A 26,842-nucleotide genomic window follows, 5' to 3' on the forward strand; every position below is an offset into this window, starting at 1 on the left:
CCTTTTCTCTTTTTAATGGGATATATCTTTTAAAAAATGATATATGTGCAGTTCTTGCCAGACATTATTGTTGGGGTTACTTTATTAAAGAGGTGATACAGTTGAAGCTGGTAATTGGAATGTCGCTTTATCAGAACAGCTGCTTAATTGGAATGATCTATCTGCAATATAATTTCTACTGGTTAATCAGAATGCATGCCTGTTAATTTGAATGATTTCAGGACTTTATTTTTACTCCAAGAAATGAAAAAGATATACCTACTGATATAACAGTAATGAATTTGTCCCTTGCCTTCAAATGAGCGAATAGGCCCATTAATTTTAAAAATTGACATTAAGTCCATCACCACCGTTCTCTTTTATATGGTAGTATGTTAGCCTTTACCCTTTGACTATCTTGGAGAACAAAAAGTAAGTGATCAGAGCTCGGATAATGATCCAATAGTTTATTTGCTTTTAATGCCACTTTGATTAAGATTGTAATATTGTAATTTGTGGTGAAACAGGATTAATGTGTAATATTGTAATTTGTGGTGAAACAGGATTAATGTGTCTTTGATTCATTTGGCCTTTTATTGGGAAAGAAGTGTTGACCTGTGTGGTCATTCGCTATGATCACTCATTCTTGTCTTTCATCACACATGATGTAATATGTAAGAATATAACAAGCAAAACAAAAAAAAAAGAAACGGAGGATAAAATTTTTGACAAATAACTGAAAGGATGGTCTGTGTAGCTTTTGTTAGAATCACTACAATAAGAATCTATGATGTCATGTTAGGTTGTTCCGATTGTGAAAGCCACTTGTGGAATCGGTGAATTGAAACACCACTTGGAACGATTTCTGTGTAACAGTGCTGTTCCAATTAAGCACTTGCATGTAATTGAACAGGAGTGGGCACTTTAGGAATAAACTCTATATTCATTGTTATCTATACACTTTGTAATGTTGTGCATTTCTCATTTTTTCTTTTATTTTCTCACTTGTTTGCAGAAAATTTTTCTGACCTGTGTTTCACAAGCTTGCCTTGACGTAGAGAATGGCATCAAAAATTCGCTGTCATTATGAGGTGCTTGGTGTTGATTTTAATGTTAATTCTGAAGATCTTAAAAAAGTATACCGCAAGCTGGCACTTAAATATCATCCAGGTAAAGAATTTTGATATCTTGTAAATTCGACTTACAATGAAAATTTAAAAAAATTAAAAGATGGATTCTTTTAGAAAAGTTGACTGATATAACCTGAAAGATTTAAATTCTGTTTTTAAAAAGTGATCTTTGTTTTTTGAACCACAATCCCATATAACCAGATTTGCCAATCGTGATGGAATGCATATTTTAATGCCACAAAATTCGCAAATATGTAAAACTATTCAAATGAAATTGATCAAAAAGTGGGATCAGCTATTGGACTTGGAATTGTTTGGTTAACTTGTATTTTCAGACATTCATATAATGAGGAATGATGTGTTTTGAATAGTAGGATATATTTTAAATCAGGATATGGCATTTGTTCCCTCCTGCTCTCTGCTATCCTGATTCAGCTCCAATATCTACATTTGTTGGAAAAATTGAAATCACGTAATGTATTTTGGTTGGCAAGTCTGCCATATATTTTGGAGAGTTGTGTATTGTTTTTATTTTTATTTCTGTCATCTAATAATTTTTTTTATCTTAAAGAATTAGTTTGGGATAAGAGTTTTAAAGAACTCCCCTCTGAAAAAGTGATAATATTCAGTGATTGATATGTTTATTTTATGAAGTTCTTTTCTCTTTCAGATAAAAATCGTGACAATGTAGATGAAGCAACATCTCAGTTTAGATTAGTTCAACAAGCTTATGAAGTTCTTAGTGACCCACAAGAGAGAGCTTGGTATGATAAACACAGGGAGGCTATATTGAGAGGAGGTAAATCAATATATTTCTTCTGACCAAAGTTTTAGTTTCACTGGTATGGAAATTTATAGGAATTTTTGAGGAAATTCTTATCATTTTTGAATATTCTCTTGAAAGACTTCTTTAAAATTTCATCACATTCTGATTAAAGTTTTTGTCAAGGAGTTCTGCATGTATCATGCATGTGCCACAGGTGTTGACTTTTTATAAGAGATATTTGCAGCAAAAATAAGTTGTGCTCATCTGTTTCTCGTATGGTTAAACCATGAAGGTTAGGATTGTATACAGTGCAGCTCACTTATAACGACATTCGTTAAATTGCAAGATTGGATTAGTGGGGAGTTTCTTCCTTTTTAAGGACGTGTCAACAGCTGGGTAAACTGGAATAGAAGTGTGGAGAAATTATCAGCAAATGTTTAGTCATGATACTCAGACATCCGAGTATCCATTTTCGGCTTTTTAAAAACATTTTTTAATTTAAAAAATTAAAAGAAAAAAAATTTGGTCACTGCCAGAGGACATCCCTGATATGAATGGTAGCATTACCAACTTTTGTGGTATTGTCATTTAATGTTTTGAAGTTATGATTGACTAAGTCTTAGTAATTGATCATAGTTGAATCTTTATGGTTATATTTCTTGCTGATGATCAAAACCCTGCTACTTTTAGGGCCTGGAAAGACTAAATGCTCAAGAATCACTTCCCGACAATAAAACATAATGCAATCTGAGGGGCTGGAACAAAGGATGTCACTAGTGTGGACATGTGTAAAATTCAGTAATGCTCTCCACCCCTGCCCGACCCACATGCCTTTTATTATGTGTAAGCATTTTGTGTAAGGCATTATCAATATGAATCTACTAATGTTGCATTCTTAACTGCAGGTCTTGGGGGTGGTGACAAGTATGATGACGACAGCCTTAATTTGTTCCAGTACTTTAACACATCATGCTACACTGGATTTGGAGATGATGAAAAGGTTTATTTCTTACTTTGCTGATACTACTACCACTACTTCTTCTTCTTCTTCTACTACTACTACTACTACTACTACTACTACTACTACTACTACTACTACTACTACTACTACTACTACTACTACTAATAATAATAATAATAATAATGATAATTATAATTATAACAACAATAATTTATGGAGTTTACTGCAAAGCATCTGACTATTATACAAACAGGCCCTAAGTGAAATGTGTTTCACGAAATATTTTTCTAACTTACTTGTCAAGGCACAAGTGATTTGGTAATTGGATCTGTGATTGGCAGATAGTATTGTGCAATAGACAAGCATTTTTTCCAGAAGTTTTTGGACCGATTATAATGTATGTTATATTAAAAGAGCAATATTAATTCTTCTTTAGAGAAAAATTTAGTTTTTGCTTACCTTCGTGGTTCATCTATATTTTTGCGATTGTTTGGTCTTGTGATATGACACTTGACTTTGGAACGGAAGATCGCTGGGTTATGAGTGGGGCATAGTTGAGTCCTTGGAGAAGGCTCTTTATTCACATTCTCTTATCATACTCAGATGTAAAATAAGTACCTGGTCGCTAACTGCGTTGTCCTTGTCGGATAAAAATTGTAATATCCCCTTACAGGCATCATGTGTTGTCTAGGGACTCCTTGTAAGGTGATTTGAACACGTTTTGTGGATATTGCGCTTTATAAATGCTCTAGCTTTTGTGTTTTCTTTCTTAATTAATCAAATTGGATAAAAATCAGAGTTTTTCTTTTTTCAATTGTGGATAGAATCATGACTAGTTGCTGTGAAAAAGTAAAATTGACTGTTGATTAGCAAAAAGGAGAGATTTTTGTGATATGATCATCATGGCCATAACCAAAAGGATGCTGGAAGAGTCTTATCCAATTTTACTGGCATTGTTGGTTGGCAATTCTACTTATCACGTTTTATAATTAATAATAATTTTATAGACTTTTAACATTTATTGAACTTTGAATCTTTGCTGTTTTCTATCTGTTAGCTGATTGTAAATCTTCTTAAATGTTTTCAGGGATTTTATTCAACATATGCAAAAGTGTTTGAGACTTTGGCTGAAGAAGATTACGTTTTTATGTCGGACAGGAAGAAAGACGAGGAATTCCCAAATTTTGGCTGCTCAACTTCTGATTATGATGAGGTAATTGTTACTCTAGACAAAGGAGAGAGAAAAATAAAGAATACTTTCTTGTTCCTATAGAGAGCTCAAACCATCAATATAATGCTCTTTTACGTTTTCATTGTATGTTGTTTTGACACCTGTGAGCAGTTTGTGGTGTCACTGGGCATTTCTTCTATGCCCTCATCAGGTGTTTTTTTGTTTTTGCTTTCTACCATGTATAGTGTATTATCATTTGATGCCTGTGTTACATTTGATGGTTTATTTAGATTTTTTGTATCAGCCTATTATTGTCATCTGTGTAATGTAGTGTAGATAGAAAGTTGATTTTATTGAATGTCTCATTCTTATTTAGATTGTTGGAAAATTCTATGCCTTCTGGGCTGGCTTTTGCACTAACAAGTCATATGTGTGGGAAGAGAAGTACGATATTAGAGATGCTCCAGACCGCAGATGTAGAAGGGCAATGGAGATTGAAAACAAGAAACTTCGAGATGCAGCCAAAAAAGAACGGAATGAGGAGATAAGAGTAAGTAAGAAATAGTTTTAAAAATATTTTGAGGTATGTCAAGGATTATATAACATGACTTCTTTTATGTTGTGTTAATAGACCTTAATAAAGAAATCAATCTTAGATACTTATTAAATGAATCAAACCTGTTGATATCCTTTTCAATAGTCTTAGAGCTGGAATTTATACAAGTTTCTTAAGTGTTGAATAGGCATTAACAAGAACTTGCTACATTTTGAAAAGAATCTTTGGCAAAGTGATTTCCAAAGGACTTGAATTTGACTCAGTGCCACATTTAAAGCTAGACGGAGAGTCTGAAGGCCGGACAAAAGTTGCTGTCTTTGGTGGAAACTGTAACCATGTTTTTTTAGGAAGATTTTTAACAAGAAGAAGAAGCAAAAGGTTCATTGGGCACCAACAGATTCTTGCTTGCTAGATAGAAATGCATCTTTTTCAGATTCAAGCTGCTAAGTACTTTGCTTTTAAGTTATATTTCCTCCCATTAATTTATCATTTATTTATTTATTTTTTTTTAAGTGGTGTGTTAAGATTATAAAATAATGACAGAAAAACCCAGCATTGATCCTTAACTGAGTTTGCCTTTTTATAAAAAAAATCTTATTATGCTTGCTTTATAGTTAATAGGTCATGTTGTTTTTCCTCTTTTAAAAAAGACCAAACACAGCAGTCGAGAGTTATTGGTCCATTCCTTCAGTATCTTGACATTTTATCACTATTTTATCACTTTGGGGCAAAAGAACAAATGCCTTTTTCCCCTTTACTTTGTTATAGCTCATAGTTGTTTATCAGAAGGGTTTGATTATTGGTGGATTGGCAGAATGAATTTTTTAATTAATGATATCTGCATTGCGTCTTCATCAGGACAAGTTGAAAGTGAGAGTGATTTAGTAAATTAAATGTTTTGCCAAGTCGAACCACACATCTTAGGTTCAGGCCTGTAAATCTTCCGACTATTGTCGGATTTCCGACAGTACGATTTTGCTCCATAAGTGCTAATATATATATATTTTAATCAATAGTAAAAATAAGATTTGTAACGTCAAAGAAAAGAACCAATAAAAGAGAACGAAAAAAATCAGATTTTATTCCATTTCAAATGCCGACTTAAAAAACAAAACAAAAATACGTTTTATTTGTCTATCATTTAGCTATAATATTATCATGCCACCTACATGCTCCGCTAGACGTGGATGTATTCACTGCCTGGTCACTGTGCCACAGTCAGCGAGAGAGGGTCGCGAAGTTTGCGCGAGTCGTTGAACACACACCTAGTCAGTAAATAACGCATGCACAGAAGTGTGTCGGAGCTTCCTGGACTGGAAGGTTTCTCTCTATTTTGCTACCGACACACATGCATTTCTCTGTGTCTCATTTCTTTTTTCCTATGATTTATTGGTTCCGTCTGGATGTGAGACGGAAAAAAAATAATGCGAAATAATTATTTTTCTTCGAAATATATATTCTTCTTCGAAAGCTCTTACACGACCTTGCCACCTCTTCTTCTTCTTCTTCTTCTTCTTCTTCTTCTTCTTCTTCTTCTTCTTCTTCTTCTTCTTCTTCTTCTTCTTCTTCTTCTTCTTCTTCTTCTTCTTCTTCTTCTTCTTCTTCTTCTTCTTCTTCTATAAGAATTAATCCAAATAAACGAAAGAATCAGTGTAAACATTTAACACAAACAAACAGGAGCGAAGATACGCAGCTTCCCATGTCAAGCACGAGATACACATCCTTCAAAAGGGTAGGAATTGTTCTCTTCCTTTCATTTTACAACTAACTCAGACCTGGGCCCTCAAATAACTGTGATTTTTTTTTTTTTTGGTACCATAAAATAAGGACCTCATTATAAATAAGTAGGGGAATGTGACATGATTTGACTTGTCAATTGACGTGTCATATCTTTGTTGTGTTTATTAATTAATCCATATTTTTGTCCTATTGTGTCTATTTTCGCGTGTTCAAAAAGTTCAGACAATTTTTCACCAACCATTTACAGGCCTGTAGGTTTATTTGCTCCTGAAATGAGTATTTTTGGCACTATACAAAGCACCACCTCATGCAGTGAAAAATAAGAGGAATAGTCGGCTCACTTGTTTGCCTTGACAGCCACGAGTTCAAGATTTTACAACAGATGTACATTAGTTATGATATTCATGTTATGCTCCTAAGCAACTAATCGACAATTTATTTTTAGTATTTGGCCATTAAAAATGATTTAGCTTGATTTCACCATTTCATTTGAAATTACTTGATGAATACAATTTCATGCAATTTTGAAAATGAACGTAATGGTTGAATGTATCTTACAAAAATACAACACTGGATGAGCCATCTCAGATATTTTATGGATGAAATTGGATTAAATTTTTCCCCTTAGAGTATGATATTGCCGTTGATCATAATATTGTAAACTAAGCTTTGAAAGTGCAGCATTATTTGAAATTTATATATGTTTTTTTTTATATTTACAGAACTTAGTTGCATATGTGAAAAAAAGGGATAAAAGAGTCCAAGCTTATAAGGTAACAAATAATTTTAGTCTTATTCATAGTTCAGAATTAAAAAAAAAAAATGTTGCTATTCACTCTTTTTTGCGTCATTGGTTGAGTAAATAAAGACAATTTTGGCTGCATCTTGATTGAAAATATTTCCTATGTGTGGAGTTGAAAGCATTTAATCCAAACATTAAGGGGAAAGATTCATCTTTATTGAGAATCTGTGGAAATGCCAGCTCTAATCCTGTGTGTTCAATTGATACCAATTTTTTTGGCTAAGTTGAGACATTTTTGTTGAAAAAGTATAGCAGTAGAATCTTCAAATATAGGTCATATTTATGGAGTTGAGATATCTGAAATTTCGTGGTCAAATTAATTTTTCTTGTTCTGGTTTTTAGTGGGAGGGGGAAAGTAGATTTGTAATCCAAGCTGAATTGAGTCCCACTAGTGTTATTTTATTTGAAGAATCATTTACCCTATTGCTCACTTGAATAATTTTTGTTAAGAAACTCTTTACTTGTCATATTTCTTGCAGCACTGAAAGGTTGGTTGTGTATTGTTTCTCCAAAACATCAATTTAGAATTGGTTGGTAGAACTATATCTCTGTTGCTTCCATCTAGTCTTTGTGCATTGTTTTTGTGACATGTCCATGTCTCATTGGTTATATGTATTTTTTCAACATTTTCTCTATTGCGAGATAGTAATAAAGAAAATGTCTCATTGGTTATATGTATATTTTCAAAATTTTCTCTCTTGTGAGATAAAGAGAGAGAAAAAATCTGATGTTGATCAGGGTGAGCAGATGGTTTTGGAAACTGTTTTTGTTTCTCCTATGTTCGGTCCATTTTGTTATTGCATTATGTATTAGATGTTATTATTGTATCTTAAGCGGTGCTGTCTTTTAAATGATGTGCCTTTTAAATATTTTGAATATGATGGTATCTTTTCCCCCTCTACATTCTATGGTGATCTGTGTTTCCTTGCTCATACAAAGACCATTCATTTGATCTGATTCGTCACACAAACCAGCAGATTTTTCAATTGCTGTTGGATTTTTGCTACCGAGGCAGGGTTAGTCTCTTATATATTGTTGTTAATAATGTGATCACCAATCCCTGTTCTTATTGTCCCATATGCAAACAAATCATTGTAGTATCTGTAGTAGAGAGAGGGTGTCCGGGACATCGCGCAACCTTTTCCAATTCTCCTGTTTATTTGTTGAAATTTAGCTATTTTCACAGTTGCTCTTTCTTATTGAATAAACCCCTCTTTGTAAGTGAAGATTACTGAAATTTCTGGGGGGGTTTTTGGTCAAATAAGTCATTCTGTTCACCTATTTCAAAAATGTTTTTTTAAACATAGAAAGACATATTTATGTACATCTTATCCTCATTTCATTAATTGTTCTTAAAACAAGTACATTAATTTTTCGTCCCTTTGTTTGTTATGAACTAGCATCACTCTTCAGCTATGTTAGGTTATTTAACCTTGTTTTATTTTAAGTAGCATTGTGATCATTTGGACCATTGATCATTGTGCAGCACTGCATTGTAGCTAAAGCCAGGCTTTCTGGATGGGGTCTTTTGACCTCACATGATGGGTTGGGAGGTCACTGTTGCTGTGTCTCTTATTCCCTTATAGCTCGTTTTCCATGTTGCTTTCTGTATTTGACTTGGAATGAGATTACTTGGTTTAGTCCTGGCCCTGGTCAGAGTCCTTTGCTGAGAGGGAAACAACCAAAGGTGTAGTATTGGTTTTTGGATTCTTTAGTTCTATCTGGATGAGACTTTTAGGTGATCTCAAATAAGTACATTGATAGTTTGCTCTTGGATTCTACCGAACTTCTGTTCCTTCTTTGAACCACATCTCTTTGTCTTATGTTCCTTTGGATGCGTTTATTTGTAAGTCTAGATTTTTTCTCTTTTTGAAATGGTGCTGCGTAAAACCCTTATTATAAGATTTAGAAAAACAACTAAAGCCAGGGCTTTGATGATCTATCTGGTAAAAAGGCCTGGAAGAAAAATTATCTTATGGGATAAACAAAGGGAACATATTATTTTTTTTTAATTCGTTATATTTATATATATATATATTATTATATATATATATATATAATTTAGTATATATATATTATATATATATATATATATATATATATATATATTATATATATATATATTATATATGGCACGGATGACTCAATGTAATTTGCAGTCCTCAGTTTCAGGCTTCTTTTGTTTTGTTATAAAAACTGATTTTATAAAGAATCTTGCATGTTTATGTTCTCGAACTGTTGCTACTTAGTTTGATAACAAGCTCATACAATTTATGTGAATAAATTGCCATACAATTTTAGAATTAAAATAGTTGCCAATAACTCAGACAGGATTTTGCAAAATCAATTATTATCCAGGCTTTGTAAAATCCTTAGAAAAAAAACCAGACAGAATTAAAAAAAAAAGATGCATGTGTTTCATTGTGAAACCACCCTAATATTAACTTTACAAATAATTTCTTTTTTTTTCTTCAAATTTTCAAACCATTTTAAGAGTTTAACAATATTGTCTGTCTTCATTTTAAAATTTTGATAAATAGAAAAAAATGGAAGAAAGAGCAGCAGAAATTGAAAAGAAATCCAAAGCAAAGAGGGAAGAGGATATCTTAGAAAGAAAACGGTATGTCTGATCCTCTATTAGATCTGTCATTTTAAAAAAATTATCTTTATCACTCATAATAGCTCTATGGAGCCATAAGGCCAATGGACCTAGAGTTAACCTCAGTTTCTGTAACGTTAAATAGTCCGTAACAGTTAATAGTCTATTGCAAAGCGCTTCCAACCACATGGAACACACCCAGTTGCACACCTGTCAATGCTGGGTGGAGAAAAGAGTTAAGTTGAGAGGTTGTGCCGATAGCTCACTTGGTAGAGCACTTGCTTCACACACAAAGAGACTGAGGTCGATCCCGGGTGCAGTTAATATTTTTTCAGACCCGCCCCCCCCCCCTTCCACCCAGCAGTGATTGGGTAGCTGGATCTGTTAGATTTGGCAGAAAGTACTTTGCGATAGACTAGCATCCTATCCAAAGGATAGCAAGCAATTGCTATTGTCCATTTCATGCTATAGAAACCGGGATAAACTTCAAGCCTAATAGCTCTGAAGGATTTTTTTTTTTGACCTCTTAAGATGTCGGGACCCTCAATGACAGTATGATCATCATTTTATTATTATTATTGTTGTTATTTTTATTTTTAATATTGTTGTTATTATTATTATTATTATTATTATTATTATTATTATTATTATTATTATTATTATTATTACTATTATTATTATTATTATTATTATTATTATTATTATTATTATAAAGAAATTGTGATATGGATTAGAGATTAATCAATTGTACAATAACAGACGTATATTATTAACTTTAAATCGCATTCCATTTGAATTTGGGTAATGATTTTTGCTTTGTTAACATATAAAATGGAACATGTCATGTGCCTATTTTTGTAACATAAACCTCTGTCAATGAAAATATTCTAAAGTCTAAACTATTATTTCATCAGTACAAAGTGTGTCCACAAACGCCTTTTAAATGATCTTATGTCCAATGACCAATGGTATAGATTGCTATTGTTACTATTATTATTATTATTATTATTATTATTATTAATTATTATTATTATTATTATTATTATTATTATTATTATTATTATTATTATTATTATTATTATTATTATTTTATTATTACTACTATTATTATCAATCATCGTCATTATTATTATTATTATTATTATTATTATTATTATTATTATTATTATTATTATTATTATTATTATTATTATTATATTATCAATCATTATTATTATTATTATTATTATTATTACGAGGGCTCTTTCATAATTAACCGAAAAATGCCTGTAAAATCCACGTTTTTTATGCTATCAACAAAATTCTTGCACTTGTTCATACCTTGACTCGTCCTTCATTTCTCTACGTAACAGCCAAGTCTGTCGACACACTTCTGCCAACGCCGCACCATGGAATAGATACCCTCTCGGAAGAAATTTCCGTCAAGGTTTTGTAGCCATTTCCGCACATGGTCAACAAGCTCTTCATCGACATCAAAGCGCTTTCCTGCCAGCTCACGTTTCAGTGGCCCAAAGAGGTGATAATCAGATGGTGCGAGGTCTGGACTGTGTGGTGGGTGTGGCAAAATCTCCCATCCATATTTCTCTAGCCAACCTTGCGTCACTCGTGCTGTGTAGCGTTGTCGTGTTGCAAAATGACCCCGTTGGTCAACTGCCCTGGGCGCTTTCTGCGAATGGCCTCCCTAAGCTTGTCAAGAGTTTGTTAGTACCTTGCAGCATTGATTGTTTCTCCAGGTTGTAAGGTTTCGAACAGAATAACACCACGACTGTCCCAGAAAACAGTTCCCATTATTTTCTTTGCTGACCGCATGACTTTGAATTTCTTCGCGACAGGTGAGGATGGATGTTTCCATGTCATCGAATCTTGCTTTGTTTCTGGGGTGCAATTGTGCAACCAAGTCTCATCACCGGTGACTATGCTGTCAAGAAAAGTCACATCGTACCCTAGAAAGTCTCCGCCGGCGTTGGCAGCATGCCCGTGAACCCTGCGTGAGCTCTTGCTTCTTCTCAAAAGTTCCCTGCAGATGTCCAATCTTTGTTCTTTATGATTGTCTGTCAATTGCTTAGGAACCCATATTGCGCTGACTTTTCTGTAGACAAGTTTCCGAAATTTCAAGACTGCTTGCGATTTCATGAAGTTTCAACCTCCTGTCCTGACGAATAAGCTCATCAACTCGCTTCACATTGTCTTCTGACGTCGCAGTTATCGAACGCCCTCTCCCTTCCCTGTCTGTCAAGTCGGAATGGCCGGCTTCAAACAAATTACACCAGTGATAGACTTGTGTACGGCTTATAACATGCTCACCATATCCACTCTGAAGTTCTTTATGAATTTCGGTAGGATTCAGACTTCTGGAGTTCAAAAAACGTATGACAGCTCTGATTTCCTCCTTTGACCAAGTTTCAAGGTGGGCCGCCATCTTTAAAATCGTCTAGAAATTCATTGTGCAAAATGATGCACTTCATAATTTCTAGGAATATCCGTAAGGAAATAAGGAATATCATGTCGTTTACAGAATTAAAAAATCTCCACTGGTTGCTGAGCAATGGGCATTTTTAGGTTATTTCTGAAAGAGCCCTCAATTATTATTATTATTATTATTATTATTATTATTATTATTATTATTATTATTTATTATTATTATTATTATTATTATTATTATTATTATTATTATTGTTGTTGTTATTGCTATTATTACTATTACTATTATTATTTATTATTATTTATTATTATTATTATTATATTATTATTTTATATTATTATTATATTATTATTGTTATTGTTATCATCATGATATCAACACCAAAAGATAGGAACAATTATTGCAACTGAGAAAAACTTTAAATGTTGAGACATCTAGGTAGCAAAGGTCCAAATGATCAAGATTGTAACAACTTCTTTAGAGTACCATCTGTATATTATCTTATGTTTAAAATTCATTCTTGAATCTATATTATCTACAATATTCTGACTTTGATAAAAGATTTCTTTACTGTAATGTAATTCATTCAGATATCTTTATCTTTTCATACATTTTTAACTGATCTACATCTGCAGGAAAATGGCAAATTATAAAGAGGCAGAATGGTCAGCCATGTCAGGTTTAGAAAGAGAGATGGAAGCTCTTGAGGCTCATTTAGATGATCACTTTGGCAATTCTTCCTCAGGTATTTCAACAAAAAAATATATACATGATTACGTAGATTTGAGAGAGAAGCGCCATTAAAAAAAATAAGTGTTTTTCACAGTACAAGTTTGTTTTTGAATTATAAAATTACCATTTTAAAAATATGAGGGTCCAAGGGTTTTGAATTGAAAGGTGTAGGTTTGAATCCTGTTGAAGACTCTTAAATTGTTTTATCATTTATTTGAATTTATTAAGACTCTTTTCAAGTATTTCTATGGCAGACACAGTTTTAATGAAGATCTGAACCTATAAATAAATCAACTTACTTTGGGTTGATAATGGTATTGGACTTTTTAATATATTTGTAATAAATTTTTTTTAAAATGTAAAGAGGATAAGAAAAATAACAAATATAATAATAATAAAGGTTTAGGATTCAAGAGTTAAGAATTATTAAAAACATAATTATCATTTAAACAGCCACCATAACATCATTATGACTATCGCTCCTTTCACTACCACCACCTGCATTTCATCATCATTACCATTTATACACACACATCATCACTACGACCATGAACATAACCACTTTACCATTATCACTACCTCTACTGTCGGACCAAATCAAAATTTTAAATTTTGAGTTAAGTGCTCTGCTAATTAAGCTAAATTATTTCTGAATTCAATCTGCAAAATGTTATATTAAAAAAGTAGAAAAGTAGTCCTTTAGAGCCAATAGATCCATGGAGATAGAGTTTAACCCGGTTTCTATTGCGTGAAACGGACAATAGCAATTGCTTGCTATCCTTTGTATAGGATGCTATTCTGTTGTAAAGTAGTTTCTACCAGATCTAATTGACACAGCTATCCAATCAATGCTAGGTGGACAAAAGTAGTCCTTCAGAACCATGAGGCCCATAGACTAGAAGTGCCTAAATGAGCTAATAAAATGGAGAGAAGGATAAAGTGAGTAAATGTGACTCATGTATATTCCTTATATATGAGTCACATTTACTCACTTTATCTTTCTTTCCATTAGGCCCATACAGCTGGAATTTATCCCAGTTTCAATAGCATCAAACGGAAAATAGCAATAGCTTGCTATCCTTTGGAGAGGACTCTATCGTAAAATACTTTCCACCAGCTCCAATAGACCCAGCTACCCAATTACTGCTGGGTGGACAAGGGGGTCTAAAAAAATGAGTGAGTGCTCTGCCAACTAAGCCATTGGGACCCCCAAAGTATTATTCATTCCCTTTAAAATATTTTTGAAATAATATCATTTATTTTCAGATGATGATTTAGACTTGGGGACAGAATCTTGTAATGATCCTTTGGCGGCAGAGGACTTTTTCATAAGTGATGATCTCTACTGTGTTGCTTGTGACAAGACTTTTAAGAGTAATAAAGCGTAAGTCAGAGAAGAATGGGATGACTCATGTCAACTCAATGTTGGTCTTTATATATGATAAAGAGAACTTTTATTATCTTTGCATCCTGTCAAAAGGAAAACTTAAATCTTTTTATTTATTATAAACATTGCTTTCTCTCCTTGCTGACCTTTTGAATGCAGTGAAAGAGAACAAAAGGGGGGAAAACATTTTTTAAGTCATGTTTTCTGCTGAAGACTATGATTTCTACTTTTTTGAGAGATGGATTAAGGCAATGATGATGGATTAACTTTATGAAGCAACAATGCATTGCGACTAAGATTTGAAAAAAATCAGGCTTTTTGTAATTTTTTTCAAAAGATAAATTAAGACGAATTTGCTCATTTTGTCATGTGTGATTTTCTACGCTACCCATTTCAAGTTAAATGGTAATTTTTTTTTCCGTACTTGGAATGCTAAACTGTTTTTGCACAGTGCTTTTCGATGTGTAAACTTCAAATCTGACATATTTTATCCTCGGTGACTAATTTTAATTTTAATTTTTATTGATTTTTTCAGACGCTTAAACCATGAAAAGTCTAAAAAGCATAAAGAAATGGTCAAACAGTTAATACAGGAAATGCAAGAAGAAGATGATGATGATGATGATAATAGTGATGAAGATGATGATGACAAAGAAGATGCTGATGATAATGATGAACTTAATAATGGAGAAGTTAATGATCTTGAGGACACTGATGATGAAGAGGATGATAAAATACAGACACATGTGGAAAAGGGCGCTACTTCTGAAAATGATAAGGACACTGAGAATGGTATTGATGAAAATATAGAAGATGAAGATGTTTTATCATCATCTGACGAGGAGGAGCAGCTTTTTAGGTGAGTTTGAAATCTTCTTCTTCTTCTTCTTCTTCTTCTTCTTCTTCTTCTTCTTCTTCTTCTTCTTCTTCTTCTTCTTCTTCTTCTTCTTCTTCTTCTTCTTCTTTCTTCTTCTTCTCTCTTCTTCTTCTTTTCTTCTTCTTTTCTTTTTTCTTCTTCTTCTTCTTCTTCTTCTTCTTCTTCTTCTTCTTCTTCTTTTTTTTCTTCTTCTTCTTCTTCTTCTTCTTCTTCTTCTTCTTCTTCTTCTTCTTCTTCTTCTTCTTCTTCTTCTTCTTCTTCTTTTTCAAGCTGAAACTTCCTCATGGAAGACTTATCAGCATTCACAATTGTTTTACCTTCTAATAAAGCAGAAGTAACTTCACCATTAGTCTTTTGTTGTTAAAAATATTATGAGCCTGGCTCGTGGTGTCAGTGACAGAACGCTTTGGAGTCTTGTACAAATGTTTGGCCCCAGCGTTGTATCCTTGGGTGAGGCACTTAACACACATATCCATGCTGCAGGCAATGATGGACATTGTAAAAATGCTAGTACTAGAAGGAGGCCTGACAGGAAATTTGTACAGTATGAAATAGGTGTAGGTTTAGGTGCTTATCAGTATAAGATTATTTCTTGGACTCCTCCGTTTGACATTTCGAACAAGTTCCCAATGCAGCTGCGTAGAACTCGTACATTTTTTAACAAAGGATAATAGGGACGTCTTTTTGCTAAAAGGTTTTCCCAAAATCCAAAGTCATAATGATTAAGAATTTTTGATTATATTTGGGTCCTGATTACTCAGTTATTGATAGAATTGTTGCATTAAACCTAAAGAAACCAGGATCAAATCTGTATGGAATTTTTAAAAATGATCCTTCATATTGGTTAGCTGCATCTAAGTCCAGTCAGGCAGAAAATAATCAACATATTAAAAGGGTAGCAAACAATGTTACTATTTTTAAATACTTCCTGTAATTGAACAAAACTAGATTTAATGGCATCTATGTATGATTAGTTTATTGGTCATTGAAATTAAAATATACTAAGAATTGGTTCAACCAAAATTTTTAAAAACAAGCAGGAAATGAAGTTGAATTACTGGAAAAGAGAGGTTTTATTTTCTTTATTTTTGTTGTAAACAACTCATTCTATAGCGTCTGATATCTCACTACTACAATTAAGCTACAAAGAATTGTTTCCATGTAACTGTTTTCTTTTTGATATTTTAAAAATTAAAAATGATTTGCGCGTCTTTGAGTCTTTGACTTCAGATGTTTACCCTGAGGCTCTGTACTAGTCAAGGTCTATTATTGATATTGCGGGTCTCCTTACTGAACACAATGCAACCAAATCTTTGGCATAAGGGAGGCAATCCTAATCCATATATTATATAACTACATTCCTCACGTGCATGTAACCTCCCTTGAAAGAAAAAATCACTTTTTGCATCAACCAAAATTATATTTGAAATCAGCTAGATAACGAAGTCCCTTAAATATGGGTAAATACCCACATGGACATATTTGCAGGTCTGTTTTCCAAATGCATTTATTATTTCAATATTGTTGTAATAAACAATATTTTACATTGTTTTGGAGTATTTCAATTACACAATTTGGGTTATCTGACCTGCACATAAGTACACTTAGGTTTACATGTTTAGAACTGAAATAACTCGTATTTCACTTTTGGATATTAAGTTGGGAGTACCAAAACCTCAATTGGTAAAGCACTCCCTTCATACACAAAGAGACAGAGACCAATCCTGGTTAAAGTCCAGATTTTTTCCCCGACACCCCCTGTCCACCCAACAGTGATTGGGTAGCTGGATCTGTTAGATCTGGTGGAAAGTATTTTGTGATACATAGCGTCCTATCCAAAGGGTAGCAATCAGTTGCTATTGTCCGGTTCACGCTACTCCTGATGGATGGGCCTAAAAGCTCTGAAAGACTACTTACTACATTATTTATAATTATAAGTGTATACGTGAAGAAATCTAGATTTGAATACCTCGTTGAGAATTTATTGAATAAATATTTCAACACCAAAAAGTGCAAAATCTTAATAATTTATTACTTTTTTCATTAAAATATTTTTAAAATAATATTATAATGAATTATTAAAGCGAGTATGTTGTTGAGTGACAATGATGAAGAAAAGAAAACAATAATAAAAATAAGAGAGCCATTTTGATGTTTATTACAAAGATGAATTTAAAATCTTTGTAATTATGTTTCTAAAAAGTCACCTAATTAATTGCTTGACATTAGAAAATATAAATGTGTTGTTCCAGATTTTGTAATTGCTTTAACACAGCATAAAATTAAGTGAATCCGGTGCCATATAATTACATAAGTAAATAACATGTATGGTTTCTAATCCTTTGTGTTAAAAGATAGGTTTGATAAAAGGTAAAGAAAAGTTATCCAGCAAATAATAGAAAAATTTGAAATTTGTTGGGATTTTTTTACTATTTCTCTACCAACTCTCTTTTTTTTCACTGCAAAGCTAGCAATGCATTAATAACACATTGTATCAAAGTTAAGAATAAAGATAAACTGTAGGATGATATGTATGAATTGTTAGCGTTTATCCCACTTTCATTACAACCATCTAAACAATATTTAAATATTTATATTTAAGTTGTGTTTGAAGCTGTCTTTATTAATCTTTTTTTTTTTAACACACATATAAGAAATTGATGATAAGAAAAAGAAAAGAATAAATGATGATGACAGGAATGTGTGGTCCCTTTTGTCTCCATCTTAATTATTGTGCGCCCCAATGCTATATTGCCCACCAATGCACGTTTTAAAGTCAATAATGTCAGTTTATGTGTTTGATAAAAGCCATTTTAATTTATTGAATAGAATCGTTAATGATTGAACAGAGGAATTCATTATGTCACATTATATATATATATAATAACAAATTCCAATGTTTCAATTTTGCTCAATGTACATTACTTTAATGAACCAGGCTTGCATACTATTTAAAGTGTTCACTTAGAATGACATCTTTTGTTCATATGAATTTTCCAATCGTGAAGCTCTTGTAAAAATATAGCAGTATGTGAGTGATTCACAAAGAAGATTTGATGTATTTATATGTTCAACAGCCATCCTTTCTGTCATTTGTGTGCCCGCCTGGGAAAAGCACGGATAAGACACAAACTGTTGAGAATCTTTATCAATCTTTGTCACCATTTTTCTCAATTCGTTGGTTTTATTGACATTTTAATTAATTAAAAAAAAAAAAAGAAACTAACTGAGATAATTGAAAATGGTAATAAGTGTCTTAAAGATCGGAAATGGCCGATTCAGAAACAGTCAATCAATACCCTGGAAAGTGAATTGTCCTTCAAATCTTGCTTTTTCCAGTTAGGCATACATTTTGTCGTCCATGATTCATTCATACCATCTGCTAGCTCTTTTGTTTTTTTTTTGCAAGATTGCTTTTATCTTGGAATGGAATATCAAAGTAGCTGCTTCTCTATTATATCTAATAAAAAGATCGTTGTTCCCATGAAGACAAATAAATATTCCTTCAATAAACATAAATATTTACTTCAAAGTAACCAAGATTGACATTGAAGGATGTTCACAGGCCTTTGTGAGTTCATTGATATTATCTCTGTATTACCAATTGCTATGTAGGATGCTTAGCGTAGACTATACAAATTTTATAGAGTTGGTTTCATAGTCATCATTTCTAATGATTTTATCAAATTGAATAAATATGTGCTACTTCTACTAGGCGGGACGACTGGGATTGTTGCTAGTCTTGTGACTGATGATGACGTTCTGGAAATGGGAGCTGACGTTATATTAGGCGTGATCGTTGATGCATTTACTGTTTGATCCAACGTCCTATTATTGATAATCATTGTTGAATTAAGATTGGTTGTATTGACAGTATTATTTGAGTCAAGGCCATGGGTGTCATTTAACACTGACAACAAATAGCTGGAGTTGGATGTGATTTTAGATGTACTTGTCGCAGGTACCGTTTGTACTGTTATTGCAGGTTTAGTCGGTTTCTTTGTCATAGGTGTTGTTATTGTTGTGGGTTTTACTGTTTTTCTCATCGCAGTTGTTGTAACTGTTGCTCTTGTTGTAGTAGTAGTCGTTGGTGGTGCTGTTGTTATCGGGCCTTCAAATTCTACCTCAGGAGTAGTTGAAGGTCCTTTTGTAGTGAAGAGATTCCGAACGTTTTCCCAGTACCGATTGAATAAATTGGTCAAAATTTCTTCCATGTCTGCAGCGGCTTCAGCTGCTGGGGATTCTCCTGGTTCGTAATTGGAGCCTGTGTGGCCTGGGTATCCAAACTGTGGGTAGTGAAATCCCCCATTGTAACCGTGGTATTGTGGGTATCCACCTATTGGGGGGTGGAATGGGAAATTGTTTGATAGGGGTGACGATGGCCAGAACCCATTTGTTTGGTGTCGTTGCTGGTTTAAAGCTGGGAGGGAAGGGTTGCGAAAGGTCTGGTCCTGGGTTTGGGAGCCAAGTGCTAGTGTGTCATGAGAAGGGCTGCCAAATTGTAATTGTTGTAGGGCAGACATTGCTTGTTCATGATTTGGTGATGGAAGCTGTCCTGTCTGTAAATTTTGTAAAACAGACTGGCCTTGCTGTGAGTTGATTAGAGGTGGATTAAGTAGAGGGTTTTGTTGCTGGTTGAGATTGGCTGAAAAAGTGTTTGCTAGATCTAAACCAAGATTTGGTTGTGGATCAAATCTTTGTCGTCCAAGTTGACCATTGGGCTGATGGTTGTTGGTTACACGCAGGAAATCCCAGAAAGGAGGAATTTGCCTTTTTCTTCTCCTATGAGATTGAACTTTTGTATGATAGACTTGGTGTAATGCTTGAGGTGGAAGTAGCCTTAATCTGTGTTGTGCATGCCTTTTGTCTATGATGTGTGTGGTGAAATACATTGGTTCTATGGCATCAATGTGTTGTTTTGATAATTCCAGTTTCTTACTGTGTAAATTTGTAAAATCATTTACAGCGTATGGATCATCATCAACGTCCACACTTTCTAAACTAGATAATTCATCTGACTGTTCATTTATGCTCTCTTCGTTGTCGTCAGTTTTATCCTCATTTATACTTGTATCCTCAGTGCTCTCCTCCGAAGTTTTGTCTCTGGTGTATTTGTTGTCCTGGCTCGATTTTGTCTCATAATTGTTTTCTTGGTCTACTAAGTCTTGGTACATATCGTCGTTGATATGTTTGTTTGTAGACAGTGGTTCATTTTCTATGTCACTCTTGTCCTGGTTAACAGAGCCAGCATCATCATCCGCAGACTTATATTCTTCTTTCTGCTCGTCAGTCTTCTCACCATTTGTAATACTGTCATCCGATGCTTCATCTTCAACATCTCCAAGTTCCTCAAAACCATCCTCATCACTCATGGCAATATCTGAGTCACTGCCCACGTCATTTATGTCAATCTCACTTGGGTCAGTTAGTTCCTCATTTGTTTTGCCCAAAATAGAATTTGAATATTGCAAATCAGCCCTGTTATTTTCTATTTCTTTAGTGTTCGCACCTATCTGAATTTCTACTTTCGGACTGACTGTTGGAAGAATATCATCAATGGGCAAATTCATCTCTTCATCACCTTCAGAGATGTCTTCAGTGCTGGCTATTTCCCCATCATAGTCTTCTAACTCTGTCGATACTGAGTCATCATTGGAGTTGAACTCCTCATTAAGTCGGATATTTTTCTCATTCTGACTTTGCATATTGCCATTATTCAATTCATTAGTTAGGTGTCTCCCTCTGTCACGTATGGATTTCAATTCATCTGGGGAAGTTGAGATCTGTGACAAAGTATATAATGTGTCAATAAGCCACTCTACATCGGATTTTTGTTGTGCGTTTCTCTGATGTATTTGCCTTAGCCAATCCCATTCTTTGGTTTTCACCTGAGTGTTTACACCTGCCGCTGTTTTGTTTTTCACATGATCAAATTTTGTTGAACCAGAGCTGGTATTAATTGGCTTGACACTCTCATTGAGGGGTATTTCTGTTGATGTTACAAGATTAACGCTGTCGTTGTGAAAAGTGTAATCCATCTGAGCACCAGCGACGTCAATAGAATGATCTGTCTGATTATCAAGTGGTTGGAAGGTTGGTGTATTATTGTTGTATTTCTTGATTATTTCACTTAATCCTAATGTAGATATTTTGGGCACTTCCCTTATCGGGTTTGGTGGAGTTGTCAAATTTGTGTTGGTGGTCATCACGAGAGGTTTCTCTGTTGTACTCGATGGTATCCAGATAAGGTTACTGAGTTCCAGTACAGCTCTATCTATATTTTTGCCCAATGAGGCGTTATGTTTATGGTGGAGGTATTGTTGTTGTAGATGTTGGCTTAAATCATTCAAGAGATTCGCTATGAGGGCATCGAAGTCACTGGAAGTTGTCATAAGTGTCGTTTGAGTGGTGGGCGTAGTTAACGCACGATTGTAGTTAGTTAAATTTAGCTGCCGTGTCGTATTATAAGTGTCGTCCACAGACGCTTTTAAAAATGAGATTTGTATCGGTGATTTATCATTCGATACAGGAATGGCTGAATATGACGTTTGGGAAGTAGCGGCCAGTTTGGCCTTGGCCTGCCTTCGACGTCTCTCCGTGAGGCTAGGGAGTGTTTCCGGTCGTGGATGAGATGCACGCGTTGTTAAAATGGAGGGCGGTTGAACTTGGCCCGATTGACCAAACTGCACCATGTTGTTGATCTGTAGAGGAAAATAACAAATGCATTATTAAGGATGGTATTCACCCTTATTCTTCATTTTCCATACTAAGACATAGTGTGTCAGAAATCATTAAGTGCGTAAAAGTGCGATATCCCTCAGGTTTATGTGATTAAGAGCTGAAAACGAAAATCGTAATGAGCCCCCTCTTTTTATTTAACGTTCTCAGTAATGTTATTATATTATTACTCGCACATTAGCTGACATTTGTCACCGTTTTAGAAGCAACATAACCTCGACCTTCCCTTGTGGGTTCGAGAGGCCATCTCACCGCCTCCACCCGCCTCATTCCCTTGACTGTTTTCTCTTCGCTCCTTGTGGAGCACGGGGCGGGACTATGACACAGGCTCTCAATAACAATCCTTCATCTTCTTCTGTCCGTGGCCTGGGTCTTCATTTCTTATCCGACGAAACAATCGCCTGTCACTCCCTTTTTTATTCTCCCTCTTAGTCTTTTTTTTTTCAGGAATAAGACTGCTGGTGTTTATTTATTATTTTTAAAAAATTAATTAATTTGAGGTTTTTTTGGTATTGTTTTTATTTTTTGTCTGGAAGACTTATTTTCGGGTTTTTTTTTGTTTGTTTGTTTTTTTTGGTTCCAATTTGCCACTAATAAGAAAGAAATCTTTGTGCTCTTGTGGTATGGCACTCGCTTCGGACAGGAAGGTCCAGAGTTCGAGTTCGCTCTGAGCTTTGCATGATTTAGTCCTTGGAAAAGGCTCTTTACCCACATTCTCTCACCATACTCAGTTGTAAAATGAGTACCTAGTCGTTAAGTGTTGTCTCTGTTGGAAAAAAATTATTATCGCCTAGCGGATAAGTTTTGTCTTACATTTTTTGTATTACTGTTGGTCTGGGACCCCTTGTAATGCGCTTTGAGCACTTCAGTGGGTATTGCGCCATATTAATGCTCTAGTTTTTCATACATAAGTAATGCGCCATTTAAATGCTCTTGTTTTTCATAAGAATGACCACCAATTGACGATGACGCTAATATATATATATATAAATTATATATATATATATATATATATATATATATTATATATATATATATATTATATTATATATATATAAATTATATAGAATTATAGTTTATTTCTTCAGTACTGTTTCATGCCACGGGAAGTGTGTGTGATCATTATTTATGATTATGTGTTGTTTCATACTTCCTGTGATGTTTTGGTGTCGAGGCAATGATGATGATGATGAAGCAGACATTTATTGCTAGGTGGTTAAAGTGATTGATTTTTCAAATTTATTTACCTTTTTATAACTTATATGTTTAGTTCTTGTCATTTAAAATAAAACTTATGGTATTCTAAATTCAGACAGAATTGTTATGATTAAGGTAGTCATTCTAAAACGGAATCATGCTCAACTTACCATTCCTGTTGACCTTTCGTTGAGACTTTCGGCGCCGACTTTGTCTTCCCCACCCAAGTTTTCCATGAATTGAGAGGAGAAGTCTTCGGGTCCCACCCTGGGACCGCCGTGGCTGATTATAGGGGACATCTGCTGGCGTTGGAGTTTGATCCTAACGGGTTGGACATCGCCCGGGTCTTGAATCAATTCGTCATCGTTCGTTGTTGCAGGTAAAATCTCGAGGGGTTCAAATCTCGGCGGTGGTGCCATAGGGGATTCGCCTGCATTGATTAAAAACGGTCTGTTGTCCGGTTCCCTCAGCAAAGCCATTCGCATGTTGTTGTGGCCGTGGCGTATTGGATAATTTAGCCGTTGTAACATGTCGTTCAGGCGTGATTCGAGTTGAGCGGCGAATGTGACGAGTGGTTCTTGGATGTGCGGTTTTTTCGGCTTGACTCGTTCTCTCTCGTCAGGGAACGTGTTCTTAGAACGCACTCTGTTCGACCTTTGCATTCCTTCATCGCTTTCATTACTTTCGTCACTTTCGGTCACTTCTCTACTATTGTCTTCTTCACTCCCAGCGTAATTGTTATCAAGATCGTCTTCTCTAGATACCATTTTATTTTTTTCCTCGACTGGAACCCGGTTTTCACTTTGAGTCGGGCGGAAGCGAGATGTCGTTGGAGGTGTGTTCATATCTTTGAGCGCTGCGTAGGGATCAGCACCTGGATCGCCGTTTCCAGCTCCTCCTTTTCCCACTCTGTTTCCTCCTCCTTGTCCACCACCACCTTCACCTCCTCCTCCCCCTGCTCTTTTCCCCTTTCTATTTCCTTCAGCACCGCCTTTCTCTCCTCCGTTCCTTCCTCCACCTCCACCGTGACCCTTTTCGCCATCATTATCATCGCCGTCCTCGTCAATCCCGGCACTATTTACGCCGTCCTGATCCTCGTCGGAATCTAGAGATTCATCTGATGTAGAGCTGGTCGGCTGGGATGTGGATGGATTCCTCACTACGCCGCCTTGGTCCATGCTCCCACTCTGAAATGGTACAGAAGTTGAGTGTGAACAATTATTCTCTGAATAAGAAATGAAACAAAACATCAAACTAAACAGCCAAACAAACAATAAAAAAAAAAGAAAGAAAGAAGACTGACTATTTCCGTTTTCCATTGGGTAGAAGGTCAGTCTATCACTCCCCGATTATATATCACTTCAACTCAAGAAAATGAATATATAGTTAAAACCGCCCGCGATTTATGTGAGCCGTCAAATAGTTTTTATTTTAATCCAAGTCGTCACTTCATGATGAGGTAACCATCCTAAATTCTTTCACATGTGCATCTGTTTTACCAAATGAATGATTAGTCTTTTTAACATGTCTTATAGCATAACTTCTGTGATTTTTTCAACTTTTCTCTTTGGCCTTTATAATGTGGCTCCCAAACTAAGCAAGTATTGGTTTAACTAGGGTTTTATAGCAATTCTCTTTCATTGATTTTCGGCAGTTTTTAAAATTCTCTCCGCATCTTTCTTTTATTTATGGTACTCATTTATTATACCTACACCGATACCAAACATCGCTAACATTCTACTAATTGGATGTTTTGTTTTCTAAATGAAGGTAGCTACTTTCACGTCTCCCCACAACATTTCAAATCTGTGAGAACAAAGGTGGGAATGTTCTGAAAATGAAGGAGTACTGAGTTTCTTTTATAAGACCGAGGACAAACTATTATCCGAGTTGAGCTGTCAATCAAAAGAGGTTCGCCTTATAAGTGATAGCATAAAATTTGAGCGCTGCCCCGAGGGCATACTGGTAACTCTCGCTTGGAGTTTGATAGATTCGAATCCCGGTGGTGACACCTGATTATTATTATTATTATTATTATTATTATTATTATTATTATTATTATTATTATTATTATTATTATTATTATTATTATTATTATTATTATTATTGAATTAAAAAACAATTGTGACCTCGGATTTTTTTTTGGGGTGGGGTTCCTGACCTCCCATAGTGGGCAAGGAGGCGGAGGCACAAACTGTGTCTTCTCCCCATTATATTTGATTTCCAGCAGCTTTCTGTCCGTGTCTTGGAATGAGATTACTTGGTTTTGTCCTGGCCCTGGCCGGATACTCTATCTGGGAGGGAAACAGTCAAATATATTGTCAGAGTTTTGGGAGATGGTATTTTTTCCTTGTAAATTTGTTATGTATTATTATGTTTTTTTTTTTGGTTAAAAAAAAAAGAAAGAAGTGTATTGAATATATTAATAATAGTTTATAAGCGTTTGAGTGTATACCTCTTGGTGGGATGCTGTGCTTATGTCTGGATTAGACTTTTAGGTGATCTCAAACTAAGTACTCTGAAAGTGTGCTCTTGGAATGTACATCTGTTCCCTATTTAAGCTAATTCCACTTTGTCTTACTTTTTCTTGGATGTTTTAATCTTAATTCTAGAACTTTTTTACTACCCCATTTTCTTCCTTTTTACTAGCGCTGATATAACCTAACTGTGTTGCACGTACCGTAAAACTCTTTAATTAAAAAAAAAAAAGACCTCGGATGTTAATTTGATGTTTTTTATAGACCTACTACAGACGATATATGAATGGAAGTCCCGCCGTGTCAATAACATAAAACGGATTGATCACGACGACGTTAAACACAACTTGGAGATTTCTTTTTGGCTGGGCTATCGTTGGAAAGAGGGGAGGGGGGGGGGTGTAATTATTTTGCGAAGAAAGTGTAGCTTTTATTTAAATAAAGCCAGGATAATACAAAATTAACAAAACAACAAGTGCTACTGATTTGATTCATCCTTGTGGGATTCTAAATATCACCGTATCAAACTCACAACATAATATGACGAAGGTCCCTTTTGTCGATAGAATTGCTCACGTGAGCTATTTGTATCTCTATGAATAAAAAGAGTATACCTGCTTCAGAATGCCCTCAAGGAGAAGAACGAGAAGCTCTTGTAGTTGCTCCAAATTAAACACCGATCTCTGCAACGACAGGAAACTTTGGATGAGGCTGGCCAAATTTCCTTCCAGGCGATTGAGATTTTCTGCCAGTTGGTTTAAACTGACGTTGCCGGAAGTCTGTCTCCCTCCCTCCATACCCACACGAGCAGAGTGCTGAAGACTACTCCATTCATTGCCTCCATTACCTAGTGTTGAAGCAATATTTCCAGTCCCAAGAGATGCATCTGGCAATTCCATGTGAACACTTCCCGAAAATAACAAAAGGATTAGAGCAATAATAGTACCAACATTGTTCACATGCGATCTCTTCTTTTTGCCCATCTTACGAAAAACACTAATTGAATTAAAATTGTTCGTCTTAATCAAAGCTATGGAAAATGAAACGTCTGATGTACTTTCAACAGATTACATTGTTAGTGCCTCGGTTAATTAAATCTCCATTATCATGTAACAAATTGAATTCACGAGAACCTGAATATGATCTCACAGTAAGAACTGACTTAACATCAACGAAAGAGGAAAGATACAAATCATACACGCTTCTTGCAGTGACACTACCGAATCTTCTACCGACCACAAATGGATTTTCCGTGAAAAAAAAAAACAAAAAAACACAAGGAAGCTTCTGACCAGACAACTTGACTTG

General features: G+C 34.7%; 2 protein-coding genes across 2 annotated transcripts in view; one reads left to right on the forward strand and one right to left on the reverse strand.

Moving 5' to 3' along the window:
• The window catches only part of LOC144962389 (dnaJ homolog subfamily C member 21-like), a 54,649-nt gene that overhangs the window by 9,682 nt on the left and 18,125 nt on the right, over positions 1 to 26,842 (forward strand). The window contains exons 2-11 of the mRNA XM_078895276.1: positions 995 to 1,149; positions 1,780 to 1,908; positions 2,781 to 2,875; positions 3,924 to 4,049; positions 4,384 to 4,557; positions 7,026 to 7,076; positions 9,646 to 9,725; positions 12,762 to 12,871; positions 14,125 to 14,242; positions 14,781 to 15,104. Coding sequence (XP_078751402.1) covers positions 1,041 to 1,149; positions 1,780 to 1,908; positions 2,781 to 2,875; positions 3,924 to 4,049; positions 4,384 to 4,557; positions 7,026 to 7,076; positions 9,646 to 9,725; positions 12,762 to 12,871; positions 14,125 to 14,242; positions 14,781 to 15,104 — 1,316 coding nt within the window. The 5' untranslated portion in view covers positions 995 to 1,040. The remainder of the gene's footprint in view (positions 1 to 994; positions 1,150 to 1,779; positions 1,909 to 2,780; positions 2,876 to 3,923; positions 4,050 to 4,383; positions 4,558 to 7,025; positions 7,077 to 9,645; positions 9,726 to 12,761; positions 12,872 to 14,124; positions 14,243 to 14,780; positions 15,105 to 26,842) is intronic.
• On the reverse strand, positions 18,022 to 26,767 carry LOC144962388 (uncharacterized). Its single transcript, XM_078895275.1, has 3 exons — positions 26,149 to 26,767; positions 23,228 to 24,244; positions 18,022 to 21,823 (listed from the first exon to the last, which is right to left on the reverse strand). The coding sequence occupies exons 1-3, from the start codon at positions 26,515 to 26,517 to the stop codon at positions 18,764 to 18,766; spliced, it is 4,446 nt and encodes a 1,481-aa protein (XP_078751401.1). The 5' UTR covers positions 26,518 to 26,767; the 3' UTR covers positions 18,022 to 18,763.

The sequence above is a fragment of the Berghia stephanieae genome, chromosome 1, assembly GCF_034508935.2.
Source record: "Berghia stephanieae isolate SIO BIC M18660-M18661 chromosome 1, UCSD_Bste_1.3, whole genome shotgun sequence".
Classification (NCBI taxonomy): domain Eukaryota; kingdom Metazoa; phylum Mollusca; class Gastropoda; order Nudibranchia; family Aeolidiidae; genus Berghia; species Berghia stephanieae.